This window comes from Phyllostomus discolor, chromosome 7 (genome assembly GCF_004126475.2).
Source record: "Phyllostomus discolor isolate MPI-MPIP mPhyDis1 chromosome 7, mPhyDis1.pri.v3, whole genome shotgun sequence".
In the NCBI taxonomy this organism is placed as follows: domain Eukaryota; kingdom Metazoa; phylum Chordata; class Mammalia; order Chiroptera; family Phyllostomidae; genus Phyllostomus; species Phyllostomus discolor.
In genome coordinates this window covers 47,294,214-47,307,383 of record NC_040909.2, presented here as the reverse complement: position 1 = coordinate 47,307,383, position 13,170 = coordinate 47,294,214, and the positions used below count along the sequence as shown (strand labels likewise).

The window sequence follows — 13,170 nt, the reverse complement described above, 5'->3', positions numbered from 1 at the left end:
AAAATAAAAACATATACCTTCTTTGAATATAGGGGCACCTACAATCCTGTAAGCATGGTGTTCACTGGTGAAGGGAAGCAAAAACCTACTTATGACCATTAGACGCTATGTTCTCTGAAGCTACAGAGTAACATGAAATCCCGTCAAGTGTCTAAAATTTAGAAGCTACTCTGTCAGAAGCTACTTTTCAATCTGTAGGCCTCCTAACTAGAGACTACCCACATTCAAGAAGTATTTTATTACAAATTACCTTTTAACAAGTCATTATTGGAATCCTAGTTAATCCCATCTGGACTTGGGCTTAGGCTCAAAAACTACACGTCAGCCGTTTTTCCCAGTAACTCTGTGGCATGGAAAATAATTTCTAAACATTTGTGAGCTTTTTCAAATTCTACCAAACAAATAAACAAATTCAGCTCTGGGAAATGGTGATTAAAATTATGGCAAACCCTTCTGGTGCTGTCAGGAACAAGAAGAGCCAGACCCTAGCCATCAAAAGGGTGCCCATCTGTTTTGTCCATCCTACGACACGCTGGATGGGTACCCACTCCGTTTCTACCCTCTACGCTAGAGTTCTCTGGCCCCACAGAGAGAGAGGGCTAAGGGCTTGTGCTAGGCTGATTTATATAATATTGAATATGCAAGGGAAATATTATAATAGGGAAACACCCATTTTGGCTTTAGGGCTGTGCTAAGTTATGAGAAGCATGAAAGGAATGCAATTTATGTTCCCTATCTTCTGTTTGGAATTCTAGTAAAGCAATTTGCCTTTATGTGCAAAAGATCAATTTTAGCCCATGGAAGCCTCTAAACCTGGGAGATTACCCCTGGCTCTCTAATAGTTGAATGAGGACAGCCACGGCCTTCTGGGGTTTGTCCAAAAAGGGACTACTGGGCACACTCAGCAAGAACTCCCCAGGTAGTACTGGGGAGCAGAGGGAGCTGACATCATGCATCCTGCTATCTAGAATGGAAACTAAACCCTGAGAGGGGGGAAGATGAGGAGTCTTGCTGAGTGAAGAGAGGGTCTGCTTCCCTTCCCAAAGAACTGACTTCCAGGGTTTCTTTTTCAGCCAACTCTTCAATGGCTCTAACTAATGCAACATTGTTATCCACAGAAAGAACACTCCATTGACTCTCTCCTCAAGCTGCTTACCCAGTAGAGCACGTCTGTCCAGCCCTCCATAGTGATGCACTGAAATACAGTGAGCATAGCAAAGGCAAAGTTATCAAAGTTGGTGATGCCTCCATTTGGGCCAACCCAGCCACTCCTACACTCTGTGCCGTTGGCAGTACACTGGCGTCCATTCCCTGAGAACGCACACGGCGCCGGGTCCTCTTCAGCTATGATATCTGCAAACAGAGCAAGAAGGCTTCACTACTCAAAAGATGAGCAGCAGGAAAACCAAGGCCAAGGAAGTCAAGTACCTTGGCCTGGAACGCTCCACCTCCCAGCTCTGCTGTCTCACAATCCCACTCGTCCTCCAAGGTCCACTTCACACAGTCCCTCCTCCAGAGAATCTGCTATTTCCTGGACTCAGAATCACTGCTCTCTCCTCTGGGCTCATTCACAGCATCGTTCTCAAGGCTATATAGAACAACACTAATGATTCGCCTCATGTTCTAGTTTTGGAGGTCCCTCGTCTTGTTTGCCAGGACACAATACATGGGAAATTAGGACAGAAAAGGAAATTAAATTCTCATTTATTCTCAACACAATTCACATCAGGATCTAGTTCAGTATATTTTCTGGTGCATTTGGCTCTTTTTTTTTCCCCCCTCACTCTTATTTTGTTTTAGATTGTCCCCAAACTACAAAAGTTGTTTGGGAGAAAATTAAAAAATTTTTCTTAAGTTAGGTTAGCTACCATTTTCATTACTTACCCGAGTCAGCAAAAAAACACGTTTTGTGCATTTTTCCAATAAAAAGTTCCAATCCTATAATAGCATAGATTATGATTACAAATAACACCAAAAGGGCTATGTGAAGGAGGGGAACCATGGCTTTTATAATGGAGTTCAGGACAACTTGTAAACCTAGGAGAGAGAAGAGAAATAAGTCTGTGAGCCGGGAAGAAACTTCAGTGATGTACATATATGTCCTAATGGTGCCCCCTCTGCATATGACACACAGTAATAAAACTCAGAAATATTTCAAAGCTTTTAATTAGCATTAAATCTGGATGTGGGAAAAGTTAAGAAGAAATTAAAGATCATCTAATCCAATTTCCTCACTTGACAGATGAAATAACTAAGGCCCAGAGAGGAGGCTGTCCAATACCCACATCAGTCACTCATTTACACATTTGTTCATCCACTCAACAAAATTCCTTGAACATCTATCATGTGACAAGCATAAAGCTAATGCTTTAGGAGACATGAGGATGTATTATATAAAGGGCATTCCCTCAAAGAGATTGTGTTCTAGGAGACACAAGAATTAAGCACAAATTAAAGGTAGCTCTCAGATGCTGCGTGAGTAACATCAGTTACAATTAAAGAGGGATAAAAACATCACTTCTGAGTGGAGAGAATAGAGAGGACAAGGCAGCAGCCTCCCCCTTGGCAGGGCTAAGGAGGGCGGATTGCCACAGGTGGGCAGGGGAGAGGCTACACCAGGCAGAGGCAAGAGAGCTCCAAAAGCACAGAAGCAAACCAGCACATTATGGGCTGAGGGTGGGGAGTCTTGGCTGGTGGGCACACTGTGGAAAAGAATATCAGGAGGAAAAAGCAGATTGCAGTCAGGTGGATCCAGGTTTTGAATCTGGGTTACAGGGCCAGATTTTGGTCCATGAGCAAAAAAAGCAGCCTCTTTAGAACTACAAATAGGGCAGCAGCAGACAAGACCAGTGGAGGAGACCGGAAGTCAGCAACTGAGTCTGAGGAAGAAGAATGTACCCATAAGGCAGGGCCATGGGGGCAAATCGTAGTGTCTGGACAAATAAAAAGCATGTCAAAAGGAGTCTCTCCCAGAATGAGGGAGGTAGGAGACAGGCAAAGGAAGGAGGCGGTGAGAACCACCTTAGACCCAGTGAGTTTGATCATCTGCGTAGCATTAAGAGGGAAGCATCCTACAGCTGAACAACCCCGCCCCCCCCCCACCCCACTTGAGAGATGAGGAAGGAACATGAAAACCTGGAAACTATCCATGGAATAATACTCAGAGCCATGGTACAGAAAGAAAAAAAGATAATGGAAACAAGGATAGTGGGTGGGGCAACACTCAGGATTAGGGTTGGGACTGGGTGGAAGAAGGCAGAAGACCAGGCAACACTGACAGGCAAGAAGCCAGAAGTCACACCAGCACCTCACTCCCATGTTTAGCGTCCTTCCTGCGTTCTTTCCACCACCCCACGGCCACAACTTCTGCTCGGCGTAGTTCACTCTTTTCCTCTATCTCTGTCCTCTTTCCCTTCCCCTCCCTTAACTCTTCCCCACTGTCACACCCTTATTCAAACAGCCCTCTTCTAATATCTTCTCACTCTTGCAATACATATTCAAAAACTGAAAGAATATAAGCTGAGATGCTGGAGTTAAATAAGTTAGAAATCAGAATGCAGCAAGTTGAGAGAAGAATACGTACTAGCCATGGTAAGGAAGACAGGGAAGAGGTGCAGACTGCATGGGGAGGGAAGACTGAGGAAAAGATTTCAGACTCACAAAGAGCCCATCTTTCCAAGTCCCTCATTACGACCAAAATCTTAGGTTCTGACTTCAGATATTTAAATGCCCAAATGGTTTCTTTTGAAAAACAATGATCAATAAGATGATTGTTAAGGTTTTTACCTTCTAGAAAGAACAGATGGGGGGAAACATCTGCTTTAATCTACTTGGACAGGGTTTTTTTTTGTTTCTTTTTTAGACATGGATAGGTCATCCAAAATCACCATTCAGCAGTTAGCTCTTCTAAAGTCTATGGCAGTGAGCCATATGTTTCATGAACATATTTAAGTTTCTCCTGTGTTTTACATTGGCCAAGTTTATGAGATAATGAAGTTTGTATCTTTTTTTTTAATCCTCACCTGTTTATGTTTTTTCATTGATTTTAGAGAGACAGAAGAGGGGATGGGGGATAGAGAGAGACATGATGTGAGATTGCCTCCCGTTCAAGCCCTGTCTGGGGCTTGAACCTGCAACCTACATATATGCCCTGCCTGGGAATTGAACACACAAACTTTTGGTGTATGGCATAATGCTCCGACGAACAAAGCCACCCAGCCAGGGCATGAAAATGTATCTTAATGTGAATTGCACACTTTCACGACATTAGGCTCCTTTGTATAATGTCGATGTGTGCTCATAAAGATCTCACAGGGCACTGATACGGAGGCAGAAGGATGAAGTAGCAAGAACACTGGGCCAGGAACTAGGAGACTGTGGGTGTGGCCCAGTTTGGCCACCCACTAACTGTAGGAAACTGCCCAGGTCAATACCCCTTGACAGGCCTTAGCTTCCCAATCTAAAAGGTGATGCTGTTGGATGGGATGTTTTGTAGGGTTCTTTTCCACTTTGATGGTCTAGGATTCCAGTACATACTTATCAGTTAACTGAGTGTGGGTGGTAAGAACTCTGCAAATATCTGAACTATCATACTATCTTTTGAAACATGCATTTTTTTTACCTTCCACTTCAATGAATATATATAGTCACATGCACACAAAACATCCTGCCTTATAGGACAGTCTCAACTCTCTTTAGAAATGACTAGACAATTCCCAGATAAGTGTAAACAGTCAACCTTTCCCAGACATTTTTAATAATTTCAGGTACTTGAGAAGAAACCACTGGGCCACAGTCGCCAACCCCCATGGAAAAAGAGCATGACCCAGAGCCCCAAACCCCTCTCCCCAAAGCCCATGTGGGCCTGATGAGAGACGTGTTCCCTCCCAGGGCAGTTAAAATACGGGCTGAAAGTCCTCACACAAGACTCATATCCCTATTTCTCCTTGCTGACCCATGGGAGAACGTGATGCAGACCTCGGTCAAGTTTCAAAGTGATCTTTTAGGTGGGAGGAAGAAATACAGTTTAAAACTGGTTCTCAAGAGGATCCAGGCACATGGGACTAGTCATTTAGTGACAACCTCATAAGACAAGGGAGCCAAAGCAACTCCATGTGAGGTCTGAGTTTTCAGCACCCAGACTCGCACTCCTGAGGCCTCAGCACCCAGGCGGCTGCTCACAGCACAATGGACGCTGGTTGTCCTGTCATTTGCTCTTTTGGGAGTGTGTGTGTGCGGGGCGGGGGAGGGGGTTGTCGTGGTTACTTTGAAATTAGATTAAGCTGTAACAACTAAATCTGAAAGAATATGTTTGCTCACTGGACCTCTCGTGCAACCACGTTACACGTAACAGAGCCAGTCATTTCCAAGGTATTTCTATTTTTCTCAATTGCTTCCAGACAGTTTGCGGTTTTGACTTGCACTGATCTTTTTCAGTGAAAATAAATGAACCATCTGGAAAAACAAGTACACATAAAACACCACTTCCTACATTTTAAAATGTTAAATTTGGAAATCTTTTTTTCTTCCAGAGAATTTTTGGTGCCTTCTGAGCAGCAACACTTTTTTTTCTTTTAAAGATTTTATTTATTTATTTTTAGAGATGGAAGGGAAGGAGAAAGAGAGAGAGAGAGAGAAACATCAATGTGTGGTTGCTGGGGGCCGTGGCCTGCAACCCAGGCATGTGCCCTGACTGGGAATCGAACCTGCGATGCCTGGTTCCCAGCCTGCACTCAAACCACTGAGCTATGCCAGCCAGGGCACCAACACGTTTAATAAAAATTCACAAAGAATTTCTGGAGGAGCAAAACCATGATCTGTGCTCTTCTGACGGCTTTCTGAGTTGTGCAAGACAGGTACGCCCTGCAGTCCCACATCCTTCCTCCAGCTCCAAGCAAGCAGACAGCCACCTCACAACAGCCCCTGGAAAGGTGCTAGGACATCTACCCTCTGAAGTCCCCAACAGAGGGTATCCTATCAGGGACAGAGCCCAGTGAAGCACCCCATGCTGCTCATAGAAGCATCAGTTTGCCTCTCCTGGCCAGGGCACACACAGGACATTTGCTCCCACTCAAGTGGCACTCATCCTGGCCTGGAGGTCTGCAGCAAGAAGACACTAGGACCTGGCGCAGACAGGTGTCACGGCCAAGTGGGTGATGATACATCTCTCACCCGAGGGTCTCCTCTGTGCTCCGGCCCTTGTGCTGGGGCTCTCCCTGCAGTATCTCCTTCAGTCTTCAAACCACCTTCGAGCAGGTACCACTATGCCCTACATGTAGGGGAGGACACAAAAGCATTCGCGTCTTCCCCCAGAGAGTGATAGGCACAGTTTCTAAGAGTAGAGAGCTGAGTTTTCTAAAGTCTAGCCCCCTGTTGCTCTCACTTTGAAAAAAGACAGTGAGTTGGGCCCTCCAACACCTTCATCTACATAAGCCACTACTTTCAGTGGGCAGGCCTGTGAGTGGGGGGAGGAGATGACTTGTGTGCTGTCACAGAAGAAAAACCAGACCAGAATCAGGATTACTCAAGGCCTCATGACACCACTTACTCCATCTCTCTGCAAGAGAAGACTGTCCCTTTTACGAAATCAGGAAGGCTCATCACTGTCAGTCCCTCTAGGGGCTCTCAGATCAAAGTGACAACATAAGTCAAAGTGTACTGCAAAATGCAAAGGCCTCCAAGGTCGTCTGCAGAGCCCCGGGCTGGTACACAGCAACTCACCTTGTTGCACCCTGTTTCGTAATCCTGAGACCCACCCAGAAGGAAAAAATCAACAAAATCCTGGCTTTAGGAAACAAAACGTGCTTACTGGGCACTCCCGATACTAGTCGAAGTGGTCGTAACACTCGAAAGGCGCGGAGGGCTTTGACATCAAAGCCTCCTGATTTGCCACCAGAGTGGTTACCGCCTTCTGTTTCTTTGGTTAATTGTTCCAAAATTACACTAAACAATCTGAAAGAAGGAGAAAAGGAAGAAATGTTAGAGTTTGTCACCCAGGGAAGCAAAACAGGATGATAATAGTAGTTATTTTTGAACAAAGGCTAATTCCGTGTGGCTGCTGCTTAAATAAAGAGAAAGCAAGGTCAAGGCAAGAATCAGGCTGTGAATCCTGAAAGTCACCCCTATGTCTAGCATGATTTGGGTCAGGGATTGCGCTCCTCTTTCCCTGCCAATGCAACATCCTCAAGCAAGTCAACCCCCGCGGACGAGGGGGCTCACTGGGGGTCCAGGACAACAAATGGAAGTGTGCCAACAGAAATAACAACAACAATACTCATAACCTCTACCATTTATAAGCACTCACCATGTGCTAGGCACTTAACATACATTATCCTCATAAATGTTATGTAGTAGGAATTATTAACACCATGTTACACAAGAGGAAACAAATTTCATGAGAACAAGTAACATGCCCAAGCTCACCAAGCTAGTGGCAGAACTTAACATATGAATCCAGGTATGTTGGTCTCACCAGGATGCAGGCTCCACAACAGCAGGGAATTTTAGTCTGTTTGCTCATTTGTTTGTTTAGTCTTTTCAAGCTTAGCACTTAGAACAGTTCCTGATATGTTAGAGGTGCTCACAAACATTTGATGAATAAATCAGTGCATGAATATTGACTTCAAAGTCCCAAATCTTAATTGCTATATTATACACTACCTCCCCCCTCACAGGGATTTTTGCAGAGTGATGTAAATCACAGATGTTAAGGAGCTATGGAAAGGCCAAAGGCAGTAACCTAAGGTATTAATATAGTTATTTTCTCTTTTGAAATGTGAATAACATTGTATCTGGCAGGCACGACACATTTTTTCCTATTCTCAGAAGGTTTTTTGGATAAAGCTATTTTCAGGCAATCTGCTCATTTGACAGTAACTTTTGCTCTTTCAAATAAACATTTATTCTTTGGAATTGTTGCTTGTTTTTCAGGATAAATATAAATTTGCCCGTTTCAAATAGAATCAACTCTGGCCAATCAGATTGTGGGAGTGATTGGCCCAGGAACAAAGGAAAGGTTTCTAAAGTTTAATTAGCAGCCAAAGCAGAAACTCTGCCCCCACTGGCATGCCTCTGGATGGCCAAGACACTAAGTCCATAAAATACAGGGTGGTCTGATTTACAGTCCCAATCAGCCAGAGCCCTGTCATTCTGGGGCATTAAAAGACCAGTCATTTGTTTTAATAACACTACAGCAATTAGCAATGAACCCAATGGGGGGGGGGGGAGGAAGAAATAAGTCAGGTCTCTACCTTTTCAAAGCTTCAGATAACAGGTTTCTCTTATTAGCATAGTTTTTTTTAATTACTATAAACTCCTGCAGCAAGACTAAAGTTAAAGGTCTCCCTCCAAAACGAGTTCATAGCTTCACAAAAACAAAGAAAGGGGAAGAAAGAAAACCTCAGACTTTTCTGAAATGTGGCAGCCACAGGAATTTTCATCCCAAAGGGTTAGGAAAGCAATTTATGCAGGTGGTGACTTAAGACTGCTTTCAAGTACCAGTGTTTGGCAATGTATACTTCATGGTCCTTTATCCCCTATTCTTCAGCAATGTCCTTGAAAACAGGTGAATGCTGTCTCTCTCCCATCACAGAGGAGCCTGAGTTGGAGAGGGAAGCTGGCTGCCATTTCCAGACAGCGAGGCGTGGAATGGGTCAGGGCTGGCTTCCCTGCCTAAGAACTAGGAGGCATTGAAGCAAGTCCTTTGCCTTCCCTTCCCCAGGTTTCAGTTTCCTCTGTAAAATGAGCAAACTGGATTAAATGACCCAGAGCTCCACCCCATTCCCATTTCAATATTCTGTAATTCCACTCCCTTCACCACCACCTCCAACTAAAAAAATATACCATCTGCCTAAAGAGATAAGAACATGAGGAGAAAGTATTTTATCCTAGATTCTTATTAAAAGTTTACCCCAAGACAGTAGAAAAAAGGTAAGGAGCTACCCAGCCTGGCTCAAGCCAGAAGCACCAGAGTAAGTACTGAGCATTCCTATTCACAAACCTTATGTGAAAAGTCTGAATGCTAGAAATATTTGTGTATTGAAAAATTAAAGGTAGGGAATAAAAGTTGGCTCTGATGAAACCTTCCTAGACAGGGAATAATATCAACCCTGGTAGACCCACCGAATCCTCCTGGGCTCACAATATTAACAGTTAACATTTTAGACATATCAGTAACTTTCTTAATGTCTCTGTTATTAGGAATCTTGACAAAAGCAGGTTGTGGCTGACTTGGAACGGAAAATCCATTGGATTGAGATACGGTCTGCAGATGGAAACTTTAGGGAGTAAGAATCTGATTCAAATGAAGACATCATTTTTCACTCTTTTAAAAGTTTCTTCCATTCTTTGACTACAATTTAGTGCATATTTTGGAAAAATGATAAAGTTTTTCATATTTAATGAAAAAAATAACAAATCCAGTTTCACTTTAGTTTCCTCGATTTTTACTTTTCAAAAACAAATTATTGCTGCTGATTTATAATAAAATACACCCATTTAAAGCATACAATGATGTTTTGACAAACATATAAGCCCAAGTCATGAACACCACAGTCAGGATATCCGGCATCTCCCACAGTTCTCTCTTGCCCTGGTGCAGGGTTCCTTCCTCTAAGCACCGCCTTAGGCAGCCACTGATTGGCTGATTATCACTTGGGGTTTTTCTGCCCCCTTTCTTGAATCTTATATAAACAGAATCATACAGCTTGTTCTCTTTTTTGTTTATCTTCTTTTGCTCACCATGTTTTTGAGAGTCATTCAAGTTGTTACATTTGTCAGAGGTTCATTTTTTTTTTATTGTTGAGTGATATTCCACTGTACGAATAAACCACAATGACTTATCCATTCACCTGTTGAGAGACACTTGGATTGCTCCCACTTTTCCTCTATTAGGAAATAAGTTTTCTTTAGGAACATTTATTTTCCTTTGTCTTGGGTAAGGACCTACTAGTAATACTGGTAATATGGTCATATGGCTAATGTAAGATTAATTGACATTGTAAGAAATTGGCAAACTTTTCCAAAATGACAGTATCATTTTCCATTTCTACAAGCAGTGGATGAGAGTTCCAGTTGCTCCGTATCTTGCTTAACATTTGGTATTGTCAATCATTTTACATTTAGTAATACTAGTAGGCATGTAGTTGCTATCCTTGTAGCTTTAATTTGCATTTTTCTAATTACTTTTTTTAGATTTGCATGTATTTTTAGTTATATATTTTTTAAATATATTTTATTGATTATGCTATTTTATTGATTATTAGTTGTCCCATTTCCTCCTTCACTCCCCTCTACCCTGTACACCCTCTCCTACCCACATCCCCTTTAGTCATGTCCATGTGTCATACTTATAAGTTCTTTAGTTTCTACATTTCCCATACTATTCTTACCCACTCCCTATCTTTTTCAACCTACAATCTATGCTACTTATTCTCTGTACCTTTTCCCCCTCTCTCCTCCTCCCACTCCCCTGTTGCTAACCCTCCATGTGATCTCCATCCCTGGGGTTCTGTTCCTGTTCTAGTTGTTTGCTTAGTTTCTTTTGGTTTTGCTTTAGGTGTGGTTGTTAATAATTGTGAGTTTACTGTCCTTTTACTATACATGTTTTTTTTTAATCTTCTTTTCTTAGGTAAGTCCCTTCAACATTTCATAAAATAAGGGCTTGGTGATGATGAACTCCTTTAACTTGACCTTATCTGAGAAGCACTTTATCTGTCCTTCTATTCTAAATGAAAGTTTTGCTGGATAGAGTAATCTGGGATATAGGTCCTTGTCTTTCATGACTTGGAATAGTTTTTTCGAGCCCCTTCTTGCCTGTAAAGTCTCTTTTGAGAAATCAGCTGACAGTCTGATGGGAGCTCCTTTGCAGGTGACTGTCTCCTTATCTCTTGCTGCTTCTAGGATTCTCTCCTTCATTTTTACCTTGGCTAATGCAATGATGATGTGCTTTGGTGTGTTTCTTCTTGGGTCCAGTTTCTTTGGGACTCTCTGAGCTTCCTGGATTTCCTGGAAGTCTATTTCCTTTGCCAGAATGGGGAAGTTCTCCTTTATTATTTGTTCAAATATGTGTTCAATCTGTTGCTTTTCCTCTTCCCCTTTTGGTACCCCTATAATTCGAATGTTGGAATGTTTAAAGATGTCCTGGAGGTTCCTAAACTTCTTGTTTTTTTGAATTCTTATTTCTCCATTCTTTCCTGTTTGGTTGTTTTTTTCTTCCTTCTGATCAACTCTATTGTTTTGAGTCCCAGTTTCCTTCCCATCACTATTGGTTCTCTGTGCATTTTCCTTCATCTCTTTTATGGGAACCTGTATTTTTTCATCTAATTTGCACCCAAAATCAACCAATTCTGAGAGCTTCCTGATCACCAGTGTTTTGAACTGTGCATCTGATAGATTGGCTATCTCTTGGTTGCTTAAAATGATGAGTCCTGGGGCATTGATCTGTTCTTCTGTTTGAGACATATCTCTCTCTTTTTTGTTGTTGTTGTGTTGTTTGGTTTTGTTTTTTTGTTGTTTTTTTTTTTTTGGTCTGGTCACTCCTGTTATGGTGAGGGGCAGAGCCTTAGGTGTTCACTGGGGCTGGGCACCCCAGTCGCTAGTTTGTGACATTGTATGGGGGGGTGGGGCCAGGGGTGGGGGGAACAATGGCGGTAGCTCTGTTCTCCTGGGACCTCAGTCCCTTCCCTGGGATCCTGGATTGTGTGCTCTGCCCTGCTCCACAATCACTTACTGGGTCTGCCAGCTGCTGCTTACATACTCAGGGTCCACCCGCTGCGATTTTGTGTGCCCCAGATGCCTTATGCACCTCCAGTTGCCTTATGCACCCAACTCTTTCTGCTCTCCTCGCCTCGACCCACACCGGCTGCTCATCTCCGCCCCTCCTACTGGTCTGGATGAAGGGGTCTACTTCAACTTCTTGGCTGTCCGACTTCCATTTAGATAAATTCTCTATCAGTTCTGGGTGTTATTCTACCTCTAAATTGTTGTTGTTCTAATCTTGGTGTGCGTGGAGGTACGGTGTGTCCACCTATGCCTCCATCTTGGCCGGAAGTCCGCATTTTTCTAATTACTAATGATGAACATCTTTTCAGTTGCTTGGTGACCATGTACATGTCTTCTTTTGTGAAGATCTGTTCAAAACTTTTGCCCACATATGTACTGAATTGTCTTCTTACTACTGAGTTGTAAGAGTTCTTTACATATTCTGAATACAAATCCTTAATCACATACACATACTGTGAATTTTTTTCCTAATTGGTACATTACTTTTTCATAAATTACTTTTGAATAAAAATTTTAAATTTTGATAAAGTCCAAAATTTCAATTATTTTTTGTACAGCTAGCACTTTTTGTATCCTAAGAAATCTCTGCTTATCCCAATGTCATAATAAATATTTTCTACTACAAATTTTATAGTTTTAGCTTTCACATACACATCTAAGATCTATTAAGGCAGTATCTTTATATAGTATAAGGTAAGAATAGAGAGTCTTTTTTTTATATGGGTAACTAGTTGTTCTGGCACTATTTGGTAGAAGACAGTTTCCTTAACCCATTGAATTATCAAGGAACCTTTGTCTAAAATTAATTGTATGGGTCTATTTCTAGAGTCCAGGTTCTGTTCCATCAATCTGTATGTCTACTCCTTATGCCAATATCACATCACCTTGACTTTTTACTGTAGTTTATAGTGAGTATACTAAGCCTTAAAACTAGATTATAGCTTTGGTCTTAAATATTTCTTTGGCTCATCTAGAGCCTCTCTAATTTCCATGTAAATTTTCAAATGAATCTGTCAGTCTCTACAATTTTGCTGGGACTTAGACTAGGATCCAATCTATAGCTTAATTTGAGAAGAACGGATATCCTAACGATATTGAGTCTTCTCTTCCAAGATATTGTATATCATTTCACTTATTTAGGTCTTCTTTACTTTTTCTCACAAAGGTTTAGTCATTTTCAGTGCACTATTCATAAATATTTCGTGCTTTTTAATGCTATAGTTGTTTTTAATTTTCATTTTCCATGACTACTTACATAAAAATTCACAGGCTTTTTCATACTGACCTTTTACCTAGAAATATTGCAAAATTCATTCAGAAAACACAACTTTGTTTGATTTCCATCTTTTAAAATCCACTGAGATCTGTCTTATGGCTCTGAATATGTCT

General features: G+C 41.9%; 1 protein-coding gene across 23 annotated transcripts in view; it reads right to left on the bottom strand.

Moving 5' to 3' along the window:
* Positions 1-13,170, bottom strand: part of CACNA1D (calcium voltage-gated channel subunit alpha1 D) — a 323,145-nt gene that overhangs the window by 137,099 nt on the left and 172,876 nt on the right. For all 23 annotated transcript variants that reach the window (XM_036030907.1, XM_036030892.1, XM_036030894.1 and 20 more), the window contains exons 5-7: positions 6,809-6,951; positions 1,885-2,037; positions 1,157-1,353 (exon numbers count right to left, since the gene is read on the bottom strand). In XM_036030907.1, coding sequence (XP_035886800.1) covers positions 1,157-1,353; positions 1,885-2,037; positions 6,809-6,951 — 493 coding nt within the window. The remainder of the gene's footprint in view (positions 1-1,156; positions 1,354-1,884; positions 2,038-6,808; positions 6,952-13,170) is intronic.